The 15,000-nt window shown below is 32.7% G+C and overlaps 1 protein-coding gene across 1 annotated transcript in view; it reads right to left on the reverse strand.

The window, feature by feature from the left end:
* Window positions 1-4,299: 4,299 nt before the first annotated feature.
* The window catches only part of Fbl6 (F-box and leucine-rich repeat protein 6), a 22,452-nt gene continuing 11,751 nt past the window's right edge, over window positions 4,300-15,000 (reverse strand). Inside the window, exons 2-9 of the mRNA XM_070137256.1 lie at window positions 11,321-11,484; window positions 10,821-10,993; window positions 10,151-10,291; window positions 9,598-9,765; window positions 9,335-9,471; window positions 8,839-9,066; window positions 6,519-6,756; window positions 4,300-6,250 (exon numbers count right to left, since the gene is read on the reverse strand). Coding sequence (XP_069993357.1) covers window positions 6,543-6,756; window positions 8,839-9,066; window positions 9,335-9,471; window positions 9,598-9,765; window positions 10,151-10,291; window positions 10,821-10,993; window positions 11,321-11,484 — 1,225 coding nt within the window. The 3' untranslated portion in view covers window positions 4,300-6,250; window positions 6,519-6,542. The remainder of the gene's footprint in view (window positions 6,251-6,518; window positions 6,757-8,838; window positions 9,067-9,334; window positions 9,472-9,597; window positions 9,766-10,150; window positions 10,292-10,820; window positions 10,994-11,320; window positions 11,485-15,000) is intronic.

Consider the following 15,000-nt stretch of genomic DNA (forward strand, 5'->3'; position numbering starts at 1 on the left):
TTATCCTAAAGCTTGAAACTTAATTTCATGATGAGAGCATACACTTTACTGCAATTCTGAACTGTTTATGTTTAATCAACCTCACAGATATTACACATACTGAGTGTCTTCCTAGGGTTTTTGTCTGAACAACCATTTTTTTTTACTCAAGATAGAGACTGTGACAAGATCATCTGCATTTGAATGAGCCTTTTTTCAAGTACATATCATGATGATTATCAAAAAAGTATTTAACTCCCATTCTTAACCCCTTCTTTACTGTAATTGTTTGTTTTACAAATGTATGTGCCTTAAAAACAGCCATGTCAGACTGGATTTGCTATTGTTATATGTGTGACCCTGAGCAAAAGCAACTTACAATCATTCAGTAGGGCTGGTTTTCAAAAATTCTTCATAACAGATCTGTATATAGTCAACCAAAACAATGTTGAAATTTATCTCTTGACCTTAGATCAACGGCATGCTGGCTTTTGTGATAGCCACTTTTAAACTCATTGGTGTGCAGATGCCATTATTCATTTGAAGATTCCTTCACTGGAAATAAATAAATCTTCTAATGAATAATGACATCCGCACACCCTCTTTGGCTTCCATGATTCTGTCAAAAAGAGCGAGTGAGTCTCCGATTTTTTCTTTCAAAATGGCTGAAGCTTATCTGTCCAATTGTGATGATTTTAATCCCAATGTTATGCATATAAATTCTGATGAGATTGGATGTGGTGACAGAATATACAGTATCCCTCATGCTACAGCAGGAAGAACACTAAAGCCAGTACTACAGAACAACAGTCCCGGCAGTAGGTTGGTAAAGAAGGGGTTAATGAGTCTTTGATCTGAAACATTTTAACTCTCCAATTAAAGATTTTTCGGCATTATAATGTATCCCTCTGCTTATAAACCAATCATCTCCAGGTATTATACTTGGTTTTCTATTAGTTTCCCTTTGTTTCCCTTGTTCCACCACTGCATCAACCAAGCTATCCATAAAAAGTGTAAGAGTACAACTGGAATGCATTAACATTACGAAGCACCAGTGGCCAGGTAAGTGCAACATATTATATGGACAGAAGTCACCACTAGATGTTTACTATAACAGCAAGTCCATACGAAATGCACTCAGTTTAACAAGCCATCAAAATACCATCCAACATATTTACAAGATGTGTACTATTGAAGAAAAAAGAAGAAAAAAATTGTCATTGATAATGCTAATATGTATCCCATCTCAGCTTTAAAAAATCATCTAGGATAATGTATTATTTCACTTTATCTATGGTAATCATAAACCATAATAATATTACTAATGTAAAAAAAAAAGATGCTGTCAAACATTTTTATATTTTTTTGAAAATAGAAAAAATATAATCACAACAGTACTGATGATGATAATAATCAAATATCAATAATAACATAAACAATAATAAAGGCAATAAAATCATACTGGAAAAGACAAAATAAAGCTAAAACATGGAAGAGCTGATAGAATTGTTCCCATATTAAGCTAGGAAAAGCACAAACATATATACGGATATGCGCACATCATTCAATACCAAACTATCAAAAGAAGAAAGAAAAATTATAATGTCTTTTAAGGTGCTGAAAAGTAGTTTTACAATAGCATTTCTCTCAAACTAAATCATGTTTCATTGGCCACATTCAGTGAAAGCTCTAATGCAGAACAATCACTCGGCAGTGCTCTTCAATGAATGATTGAAAACAATTAGTGGCTTCAACTCAAGCCTTCTTCATGCATAGCTATCTTAGATCAATCTTTAAAAAAAGGACAATGAAGATATGAACTTTAATTTCAACAAATGTCAATCACAATCTTTATTGTCATTCATCTTAGGAACACTGGCTTGCAATACTTCATAATCCCAAAATATAATCTTCTCATACAGACAAGAAAAGCATAGCTACAGTTGAAACTAAAAATGTATCTGAATTTACTACACATTTTAACTGAAACTAAAAATCAAGATGCTGTGAATTAAGTACTAAGCTATCTTAGTATTTTCATACTGCATACAATTCACCAGCTCTAGCATTGACCAAAACACTGTACATACCCAAAGATACACTTGTTGTTTCACTGTAACTACCAACAGAAGATTGCATATACTTGAATATACAGGTATGAACAGTGGGAAAAAAAATCAATAGGGATAAACAATACCATTAAATTATCATAGAACTGCTGGAAGTAGCTTTTACAAATGCATTCCAACTATATTTAAAATCTAAATAATTACTTTGTATTTTCTTTAATTTTATTTTACAAACATGATTCAATGTACATGAAGTGTTTCACTTCCTTATAAACATATACTAAAGGAATTTAATTTTTTCATGTTGCAATACAACCAAAGTAATGTAATAGAATTTACAATCTTTATAAGTTAACATTACAAGAAAAAAATAACAACTGGGAAACAGCCCTGTAAAATGCAGCTATCCACATAAATTTTGCAACCAATTTTATGATCTCTTTATTCAATTAGTGCTATATCAATCTTACATTATTATCTACTCAGAATGAAATGTAATTCTAGTGTGTGCAGCAAAAGTGTTTGTGAAGATTACCTTATCTCAGTACAACAGTTATCATCCAATTCTTAATGAAAACAATTCATGAGGTCTATCCCAAGTACAATATTTATTTTGCTTGAACACAAATAAGAACTACAACACAGGTGGTCTGATCACTTCTTGCATCAATCAAATATTATGCCCTTGAAAGAAAAAAGAGGGAAAACCAGGAGACATAAAGGAAAACTGCTATCACCATTTGTATAAATCACATTATTACTGCCATCATCAATCACTGGTGTCATCCTGATCATCATAATCATTATCATCATCATTCTTCTTCTTCTCATTATCATTATCATCATTATCATTATTACTATTATTATTATTATCATTATTATTATAATTATCATCATCATTTTCACTACAACTGGAAGTTTACTGTAACAAATGCCAAAGAGGTATGAAAGAAATTTAATAAATTCACAAATATGTATTGACCTTCCCAGTACTTAAGCTCCATCAGAATCAACATCCTTGTAATTCTGACAAAAAAGCATAGATGCTGAAGGAAGTTGATTAAATCTCTTGCCTTTTGTAATTCAAAATGAAAGTCAAATCACAAGGTCCTTACAATGTATTAAGTAATATCAAATTCTAAAGCTAATGTCAACCAACTTCAAAACATCTCGCTCCAGTAAAAAAAAAAAAGTAATCTAAATTGGAATAAATTTGGAGGATAAGTCCTTGATCGGAGGAAAGCCATATCATGTGGTACACAACAAAAATAAAAATAACAACAATGATAATGACATTAGTAATATCAATAATGATGACGATGATGATAATAATAATAATAATAATAATAATAATAATAATAATAATAACAATAATGATAATAATAACAATAATAACAACAAATATGACAATAAAAAGAACAATAAGCATCATTAATATAATAATAATAATAATATTAATGAACAATCAGACATTTTGTAATGGTAAGGGAGTTATATTCTCTGAAGATGAGGGTTAAAATTTATCATAACTCTCAATCAATTTCAATAACAATGAAAATTAACATAATTAATCATCACATGTGGTAATGACTGCAATAATCATAATAATGTTTGTTAACATATTTCTAAAAATGATGGATATGATGATGATAATCCTTAAAACAATCATCAGAATAACACCATTAATAACAATTTAAAAAAGAAATGGTAAAAGGAGAAAGAAACAAAGATAGAAAAAAATCTAACTGGTAAATCTTGGTCCACCATTGTTAAAGTTCCCTCTGCTAATTGCACCCAATTGAACGTTTTGTGCAGTCACATGCATATATATATATATTGTATATACTGTATAATTTACAAATGTGTGTGTATATGTTCTTACATATTTATGTATGTATATGTATACGTATATGTATATGTATGTATATATGTGTATATATATGTATATATATATATATATATATATATATATATATATATATATATATATATATACATATGAAATATATCTATATATATATATATATTAAAATATATATGTGTGTGTATATATATACATATATATATATATATATATATATATATATATATATATATATATATACATATATATATACATATATATATACATATATACATATATATATATATATATATATATATATATATATATATATATATATATATATATATATATATATATATATATATATATATATATATATATATATATATATATATACATATCGTATGTCATGAGGAAGGCAAGCTATGGATTTGGAATTAACAGAAAGTGATCGTCATGGTAACAGGAAGGCACAGCATTTTACGTATGTCCTTAGATATTGCAGATGAAGAAGGGAAGGCAAAAAAAAATAAATAAATAAAATAATAAATAAATAAATAAATAAATAAATAATAATAATAATAATAATAAAAATAATAATAATAAGCATACAAAAATAAAGAGGAGAAAAATGAAGATTAATTGTGCAGAATAATTAAACCACCTGGTAATATATATGTATAAGTATATATATATATATATAATCTCTTCTCTTACTCTTTTATCTGATGGGATGTCCTGTGGAAGTGTTAAAATGTACCTTGACTAAATGTTGTTCCACATGCTGATGCCAAAACAATATATCATTAGAACATTACTGTATTGCTTTCCCTTCAATTTCATATTACCTTGGCCAGAAAAGGTAGATAAATAAAAGACTTTAAAAAATGAAAAACTTCTCCGATAACAAGCTCTAATATATCCATTCAGTACTTCTGTCCGGAGACGACATGCTCGTGATAATCTATAGTTGCCTAGGTCTTATTTCTAAATTAGAAAAAACATATTTGATAAAATAAATATCAATAATCACAGTAGTAAATAAATAAAAGACGTAAACAAAAATGGCCTTAAACAGTGACTACCCTCGCACGATGCTGATTTACATACACAAACTACAGCCATGATCATTTTTGTTAGTTATTCTTCACATCACTTTCAATTGTATTACAAATAGTCTATTATACAATAAGTATCAAATGTTCAAATGAAGGAAATAGCATCCATTCTTTATTGTATGATATAATCATTCTCACATCTGTTCACAGTGGAAAAGTGGATATGGTTTTTCAAATAGAAAAATCTGTCTATTTCAAAATAAAACATCTGCTACACAACAGCACTGGACATTAAAAGTCAAAAAAGGCATAAAGGATAAACTCTTATAAAAAGTAACTTATTAAGTCTGGAAAAGACAGTCTACGTACAGCCTCATTCTTTATAATCTTAACCAGCGAAACCGCACCTTAACATCACACCATAGTATATATTAGACAATAGCAAACTAACTTCCGCACACCACTTACTACTGATGAGAATTATAAACCAATGAAGCGCTTTGACAGGGGGCTCTACTTCCCAATGGTCAACAAGTCTATGACGGAAGATACACATGAAAGGAAATGACCCAGGAGGATTGACGGCAGGGCACATCAGTTGGTGTGTGTATAAAAAAACAGCAAGATTACTTTTGTAACTGCAAATGAACACCATCATCATTAACCCGAAAACAGGATTCTTCCCATTCAAAAAATAATTTCTTCGGATCAATGTAGTCCAGAGGGTAAAGAAGTCCCCTCCGCATTAAAAACAAGGCTCCAGTCACTTGACTATGAATAATATCAAATAATTTTTGTCACACTTCTCAGAGAACAGTGACAAGTCAGAAAATATTAGTTATTAGATATTAGAATTAGGGGAGAAAAAAAAAAGTAGAAAATAGGAAACAGAAAAGATATACATTAAGAATATATGAACACTGGCAAAAATAAACCTAAACACTGGCAGGATAATATTAAATTGAATAATATTACCTCTGGAGAACCTTCTGGTAAGACTGAACGATGAACACACATTATAACCAGATTTTTTACATCTTGGAGCACGTAGGCTTCCTAAATAGAACACGTCTTCCACGCTTTGTTCATAGACTGTAAAGCATTTACAAAACAATACACATTACCATTTTCTTTATGGCAAAACTCCATGAAAGTAATTTTGTGACCCCAACCAAGTCAGCCTTCCATGTAGAGAGAAAAACTTACATTTCTTTGACATGCAGTAATTTTCCTCATTTATATGATGGGAGGCAAAATACATTTGCTTTGTACTGGGCACATGAGCTGGGCAGCTGGCTCTGGAATGAAGATCATCTTTTATAGGAATTATAATATTGTTGACATATGTCTCTAAGACATAAAAATCTTCCCCAAAATTGATATCTACTCTTTCACTGTCAATGTTATTTGTTGAAACACACAGTAGTTTCCCAGTCTGCTTGTGATATGATACAGTAATAAAAAACATCTATCATCCTTAGAGAAAAGATATAACATCCATTAATTTCTTTTCTTACAAATAAATATGACAAAAGACAAACACCTCAACAAAAAGAAGTCATTTACCTTTATGGACTAGCCCACACTGGCCTAGTCGTCATCATCTTGATCTGGATTTTCATCAAATTTACCCTTTGCTATGTCTGCACGAAGCGAGATCAACTGTAGGGCCTCATGGAATCGCTTCAGCCCCCTCGGCAGAGCTCGGCATGAGGTCAAGTTGATGGTTTCTAGGTGCTTGCACCTTGCTAATACTTGGCGGATGGGTTGGAAGGTCACTGAGGACCCACACATGTTCAGGTACCTGAAAGGGAAGAGTTATTCAGAAATAGTTACATGCCTACAATCAAATACATTTTTACGGGGTGGTCACAAGAGACAAGGCATTCTCTAATAACCCACAATTATATCATGATAAAAAGCAGACTTTTTATCATCAATATGAGGATTTTCTAAAATCTGGTTTAAAACAGAAGAAATGAATCATAGTGGCACATTGACAGCTCAGACTTTGATGTCTCTTAACCCAATCACGCCGGGTGTCCCATATCTGAGACACCCGAAAAAAATAAACACTCCGTGCGTCCTGCCAGTGTGACACTGTGTCAGGGTCGCGCTCCGGCTCAGCAGCAGACCACAGCCGGGGAAGCTCCGCCCGGATTTTTTTTATTTTGGCTACAAAATGTACCCGGCGTGAGTGGGTTAAGGGGGCCATCGTACTCAAGAACAAAATCCGTTAATTAAGATTGGATTTTCGCGATTTATTAATAGGTTATATATACACATACTACAATTTACAGTTTCATGTCATTTGGATAAAACAATGAAATTATTTTTAAAACTAGATTTTGACAAAAAAAAAAAAAAAAAAAAAAAAATTATATATATATATATATATATATATATATATATATATATATATATATATATATATATATATATATATATATAAATCTTACTTGCCATTGACTGACCTAGTTAAAAAAATCCAACATAATCTCTATAGCAATACCCAGATCTTATGCGAATGGATTTCAAAATTTCCACTTAGTTTAGTAGGAATATATTTCTTTAAATGCTCATTGTTATGAATATAAAGTATAATATATGGACTTCTATCATCTGAAATGAAAATCCCCTGGCATAAAAAATCGCAAATTTATTCAGTTTTCAAATGATCCAAACCCCATTAGAATCGCCTGGGTAGTTATGGAGATACATAAGAAAATGTTGACAAAGGTGTAGTTTTGAGATATTGGGCTTTGAAGTTGAGGATACTTTTCCCTGCCCCCTTTTGTTTCTTTTTCTTTTTTTTTCTCTTTATTTATATATATATATTTTTTTATTTTATTTTTTTTTTTGAGAATTCTGATCTCTGCGTCAATCTTGATGCCTTTTTGAGAATTCTCATCACTGCGTCAATCTTGAAGCATTCTATGGCATTCACATGACTTCCCGCCTTGTCTTTTTGTCATGGCTGAGCCGTGGGCAGAATTGCCAGCAAGCTACCAGAGAATACCAGTATAAATCGAAAAAAATCCCCCAAAACAAACATGCTGAGTATATTTGCATGGAAGCAACAAAGTAAACATCGGAGCTGGAGATGGGGCAGGGTGGAGGGGTCAGAGATTTAGTCATAACTCTATTTTTACGCATTTAGCAGAAATATTACGTCACGGGATTGCCAAAGCATAATAGATTACCAGTTTTTTTTTTTTTCAATTCTTCGAGTATTTTTATAAATATTTGTCGAAAATCCATTGCCACATCTCCCTTAAACCACCTACACCAGGATTTGTGCACATCTAGCTACTTAATTCGTTAATTCTACCACTGGGAGGGAGGTCTGTGCCCAATTTGTTATGATATGATTAGACATTACCCAAGGTGAGTGGGGTAAAGATGGAGGAAAGTAACTGGGGTCATTTCCTTATATAGTAATGTCTGCTTTACTGTCTCCAAAATCAACAAAAACCTCCTAAGTACCTAGTACTCACTTCTGAATTTACCTATGCTTTTACTATGATTAATGAAATGGAGAGAGAGTTTATATTCAATTTGATTATTGTTACCTACAGCATTATTATTTCCATCTTCCACTCTTCAAATTTTCCAGTGGAACCAATATTTTAGGATAAAATGAAATAACAAAAGCAAATTCAAAATGATCTTTCTTAATACCTGACAAGCATTTGGGATAGGCAGGATCATGGAAATAGACTAAAATTTCAATACAGAATGAATGTAAGGGGGTATATTGTGTAGTAGAGGTACTGCATATTTACTTCCTGTCTACATAGGGGTTTCCCCTCCCCTATGATATTTTTAGCTCTTATAGTTAAGAAAAATAATAAGAAAAACCCAACCAATATAACAATAATCTCACCTGAGTTTATTATCAGATTCTTCCGATATGGCAATGAGAGCAGCATCAATACTGTCTGCATTAGCAGTCCACGACAGATCCAGTTCTACTAGTGAATGTTGCCACTTGCGCACCACCAGCTCCAGGCGGTCAGAGTAATACTTGGGAGACGTGGATCCAGCTAAAAACAGGTGCTCTAAATCCCATGGTGGAATGCGGACTAAAGAGGAGTCTGTTATGTTGATGCACCTGGAGCAGATACAAAACTTTAGTTTAATGCCAATTTCTGTACAAAATATCAAAATACAAACATCTAAATGTTAGGAAATATATAAAAATCTTTATATAATGTCAAATCACAAAATCAATTCAAACCATTATGTAAAACAGCAAAATTAAGTTTATAGATACTAACTTGTAAAACACAAAAATCATAAAGTATCAAGTAAAATAAAGAACTCAACACAAAGCGTCAATTAAGATAAATCATAAAATCAAATAAATTATGAAAACTCACCCTCTCACATCCAGCAGACGAAGCTTATGGGAGTTCTTTAGAATCCGCTCAAGTTCACTGTCGTTCATTCCAACGCTCAAGTTTCCATCAACAGCCAAACTCAACTCCTCAAGCTCAGGAAACCCTGGTGATGATGCCTGGACAAAATAAAGCACATCAGACATTAAACAGGTTGTACATTTACAGATACTTATGCATGTACATACCATCAAAATCAAAAGAACAAAACACGTGAACACTTCCCACCATCAAACAATACTTACTTGCACTGACATGGATGTCTGTGAGAGTCTGGTGTTAGAATTGGTAAGTCTTAGAGTTCTCAGCTTTGTGCATCCTTTCTGTAGCAGCTCTATGTTGATCCTAACACAGTCACGGCCAATGGTCAACACATTTGACAGGTCCAGTATTTGGAGATTTTGGCAGTGATCCTATGAGAAAAAAAAGAAAGAAAAAAAAAAAAAAATCAGGGGCACAGACATAGGAAATAGGTTTTGGTAGATAATTTAAGACAGCCAACAATTCCATACACTCTCTGGGAGATCCAGATTGGGTCGTATTACTTTCAGAAGCCTTGGACCTTAAAGTGGTATATATATCCTGAACTATTTTCTATCTTGCTATACTATTTTCTCAATGCTCATAAAGAGAATAAAAATATAAAACTCACTTAGTATCTACTAAGCAAAAAGAAAGATTTGTTTTTTAATCAAATTTTCTGTAAATCTATTCATTATCTATACACAAGAAAAAGAAAAAGAAAAATATATATGCACAAATGGCCAATAAAATCAAAGAAAGGTTTCAAGCACTCACCGCTAAGGCTTTGATGAGTCCTGGCACATTCGACAGAGTGTTGTTTGCCAGTGTCAGATGCGTCAATCTAGTGTTCATGGTCAATGCCATGTCTGATAAGGTCTGCTGACCCACAGCACATCGGGGAGTAGGTTTATGGGACTGATGGGGAAAATAGAGGATGAGAATTAATTATCAAATGTCTTATGACAGCTGCTTCAATAAGCAAATAATGGAGGTGTTTGTTTTAGTTCAAATAAATCAATAATACAAAATTAAATAAATAAATAAATAAATAAATAAATAAATAAATAAAAAAAGAGAACTGATCAATAACTACTTCGTATTGTGCTTCATTGAATAAGACAGAAGAGAAAGAGGAAAGAAGAAAGACAACCCAGAAGAAAAGGAAATACAAAAGAAAAACGAAAAAAGAAGAAAAAAATTGATAAAAAACATAAAAAAAAGGAGAAAAAGAGAAAAAAGAGGTAAGAATAATTCAAAATTGGGTAAAAATAAAATTAAAGTAAAAGAAGAAAGAAAAGAATAAACAGTAGCAGTAGAAGAAGAAGATGAAGAAAAAGAAGAGAAGATGAAGAGAAGAAGAGAAGAAGAAGAGCAGAAGAGAAAAAGAAGGAGAAAAGAAGAAAGAGAAAGAAAGAAAGAAAGAAAGAAAACAACGTGTACTCACTGCCATGACATTGGTGAGATCGAGGCGCTCCAGCTTTTTGCATAAGGAGAGGTGTGTATGGAGGTTCTCAGAATGGATCTTGTGGCAGTAAGATAAGTTGAGGCTAGTCAGTTCTGGACACAACTCTACTAGCCTTGGCAGGATAGGTGGCGTCACGGCGTCGTTCCACCCAGCTGGGGAAGGAGGAAACATTTTTATTTACTTATCTTTTCACTTATACATACACACATACACACACACACACACACACACCTACACACACACACACACACACACACACACACACACACACACACACACACACACACACACACACACTCACTCACTCACTCACTCACTCTCTCTCTCTCTCTCTCTCGGTCTGTCTCTCTCTCTCTCTCTCTCTCTCTCTCTCTCTCTCTCTCTCTCTCTCTCTCTCTCTCTTAAAAAGCAAACCATTCAGCAAATCAATCTCCCACATCTATTATCCTTATCAAAGACAACAATAAACACAGACTCACCAAGGTTTAAGTCACGGACTTCAGATAATCTGTTCTCCAATATCCAGAGGAGCTTTCTCTCGTTGCGATAGCGGGGCTTGATGCGCCCGGTGGCCAGGTCAACAGTGTGCCATAAGCGGTTGTTGGTGGCCACCTTCCGCCAAAGTCTACACACTCTCGATGCTCTGTTGGCGGTTTGAGTGAAAAGGGAATATATTAATACATAATATAAAAATAAATTACTATACTATGTGGCAACATGAGAACACTCATTCAGAGTTCTTTGACAACTGTCAAGGTACTTGTAAAGGTGGAATGGGGGACTTATCAAAAACACTTTCATTTACAGAATCTGTGCATATAAATTAAATACACATAATACAGAATTAGAAATTATATATTTATGCATTTTCTTCCCCTGGATTCAAAAGCCCTTCCTGCGCTATACTTCAAAATCAGTAGGATTTAAAAAGTGGAATTATATTCCATTTGAAGAAGAAAGAAGAAGAAGAAGAAGAAGGAGAAGAGGAGAAAGAAGAAAAAGATTAAGCCCCTTTTATGGAATTACTTTATCATAAGCCAAAAAAACAAGTTTTCCCGCTATTCCCTTCACAACAATGGTTGACAACCTAATTGCAAAACTATATTTGATGTAGATGCATGGCATGGAGTTTGTAAACAAATCACAGGTGTTTTTTTGAGAAATTCTACCTCTAATCATATAAGAAAATTCTTTTGAAATCAGGAAGGTTCGGGAGTCCTAGATGCTATGTGTCCTTGTACCAAAGGGTAAAGTGTGATTTCAATACTTGTCTACATGGTTTAAATAATGCCTTGAAACATGTACAAGTAAGGATAATTCCATTTCAGGTTCCTATATAAAAGATATCATCAATCAAATGTAAATGAACAAACTGTGTAAAGCACAATGCAATACTAATCTAGCTTGCTTTATATAGACTAGTTAAAATATACTCAAAGGTTGCTTCCTAAATTACTACATCTTGTGAAGTTGTCTTATCCGCACCTGTATAAATATCACTGGGACCACGTTCAGTATCATCTTAGAAAAACATCAAATATGTAAACTGGTTTCAGTATGCCACTGGAGGTCGATTTCCTTTGGCTATGTTGTACTTGTATCTAGAGTAGGCAATGGCATTCACTGGTTAAAAGTGAAATATACAAGTTGGATTTTTTCACCAAGATTTTCTTTTAATTTTCCCATCTATCTACTACCTTCCCTGTCAATGGATTATCTTAATTTTCATGGACTCCACTCACTTCTACTACATCTGTTATCATATGTGAAACTACTGTCACCCCCAAAATTTAACAGATCTGAAAAAAATATCACTCAATTCCACATCAGACACAATAACAGCATCAGCCAATAGCCTGTTTTCTTTATCATGGTTTCCTGCATTTTTCTTGGATTCAAATTTGGTACAGTGACTTAGCACACTTCAAAGTCGACTTCCAGAAATAACATGTATCAGATAAAATCTATTCATTGATGAGTATTACTTAAAGAAAGAAGTGATTTTGGAAAAGTAACAATAGGACTGGTCATCATCTTTAACCCTCCTGCACATATATGTCCACAGGATCTCTAACTGAAACACACATCTACAAAACTCAATTAAAAAATTCTACTGGATTTCATCCGCAGACCTACACTGTGCATTGTGTGGACCCATGCTTCATCATTCACCAAAATTATATCCTTTTACAACTGGGGGGGGACTGAAGAGGCAAAGTGAGTTAACTAATGTGATACGTATACACTACTCAAATCAATTACTTTTTGATCAGATACTTTTTTCTTTTTCAACTTATTTTTTTTTCTTAATGACACTCCCAATAATCATAAAAATATTGTAATTCCTACATCGCCATCATCATCTCATTAGTATCAAATGTGGCAAAAATACTTTGTAAGCAAATTTAATTAAACTTAAACAAGTACACCTTTAACTATGCAAAAAAAAAGAGAACAAACACAAAAACAGATATACTATGGCTGTAAAAATGTTGTATCAAAGCTTCCATTTCCCAATGAATAATACCAAACAGATAATATAATATCCAACTTTATGTAATAAGTGAAAATTAATCATTAACCTTTCCACAGCAGGGACATCTTAAGACGTATTGCTGAGAAGGGCCCACGGGCCAGGTAACGTCATATGACTTAAAAATGATTTTAAAAAAATTTTCACACTTATGACAGGGAAAGTTTGATTATTTTTGGTAAAATACCATAATTATGATAACAAGCCCTTCAAGTGATACCTTATTCACACAACTGTACGGAAGACTAACCAATAATTTGAATAAAATTGCCGTTTAGAAGTTGCACTCTCTAGTGCTGCTAGGGAGTCCCATAACTCAAGCAACACCTTTCTCTCTCTCTCTCTCTCTCTCTCTCTCTCTCTCTCTCTCTCTCTCTCTCTCTCTCTCTCTCTCTCTCTCTCTCTCTATATATATATATATATATATATATATATATATATATATATGTAATGTATGTATGTATCTTGGCACATGAACACACGCACAAACACAGTAACATGTACACAAAAATTATCAGAAAAATAGCCGCAATGAGAATGAAAATAATCATAATGTTTCAAACTCTTCGCGAGTTCCTTTTCAGACAATGCCGAAATGGTCTGAAGAGGAACTCATGAAGAGTTTGAAATGTTACGATTATTTTCAACTCTCATTGCGGCTATTTTCATTTTCATCTAAGTACATCTATATCTGGGTTTCCAAATCAACGGCGCTCTCACCCCCTGGGGGTGTGAGATAGCATTCCAAGGGATGCGAGAAGTGTCCTTTTTGAAGACAAGCAATTAATTGATTTACTACACACAATCAAGAAACAGGAAGAAAAGAGCCATTTAATTGAAAATACATTTACATAAATGTTTTAAAAGTTAGTTCTTTGATTTTTACATGTAGTTATTTCTAACAACTGATTATTTTTTGCAGGGTTTATTCAAATAATCTGGGACAAGTTTTCTTGTCCATATGTTTGATTTTTGTTAACAAATCATTAGAAAATGAAAAAGAATATCCTCTTTTGTTGATCAAATTTAGCCTAAATTTGCCTCCTTTATCCTTAAAAAAACTATAAATTTAAAGGGGGTGGACACTGTAAAATATTCCTAGGAGTGTGGCCATAAAAAAGGTTGGGAACCACTGATCTACAAGTGTTTTATGAAAATGAAATACTTATGCAAAGGAAACTGCAATTATAAAACATAATACATGACCACAATTATGTATCATAAGTAGATATCAATATTACAAAAGTAAATATTTATATACTGTGGCAGAAAAGAGGCCGTGATGAGTGAATTTTTTACTCATACCTTTGGCAAGGCATTGGCAGTGTTGCCCACACATGATCCCACCCCCCTAAAAAGTGCCCAGCCCATGGGCACTCTCATATATGACATCTATAACCTTTATTAATACTGTGAAATCTATTACATACATTCATTTAAATATAACTAGCTGACACTTGCAATAAAACTGGCAAAAACTACTAAAAGTCTGATTTAATGCCTAGAATGAAATTACAAATCCAAAATTAAAGGAAGAGTAAATTTCAACTCTTTAGTAATAACTAATAATATTTCTCTCAATACGTGCTTATCATGAAAATTGAAAGACAAAAATTTATTGAATAA

Source organism: Penaeus vannamei, chromosome 23 (genome assembly GCF_042767895.1).
Source record: "Penaeus vannamei isolate JL-2024 chromosome 23, ASM4276789v1, whole genome shotgun sequence".
NCBI lineage: Eukaryota > Metazoa > Arthropoda > Malacostraca > Decapoda > Penaeidae > Penaeus > Penaeus vannamei.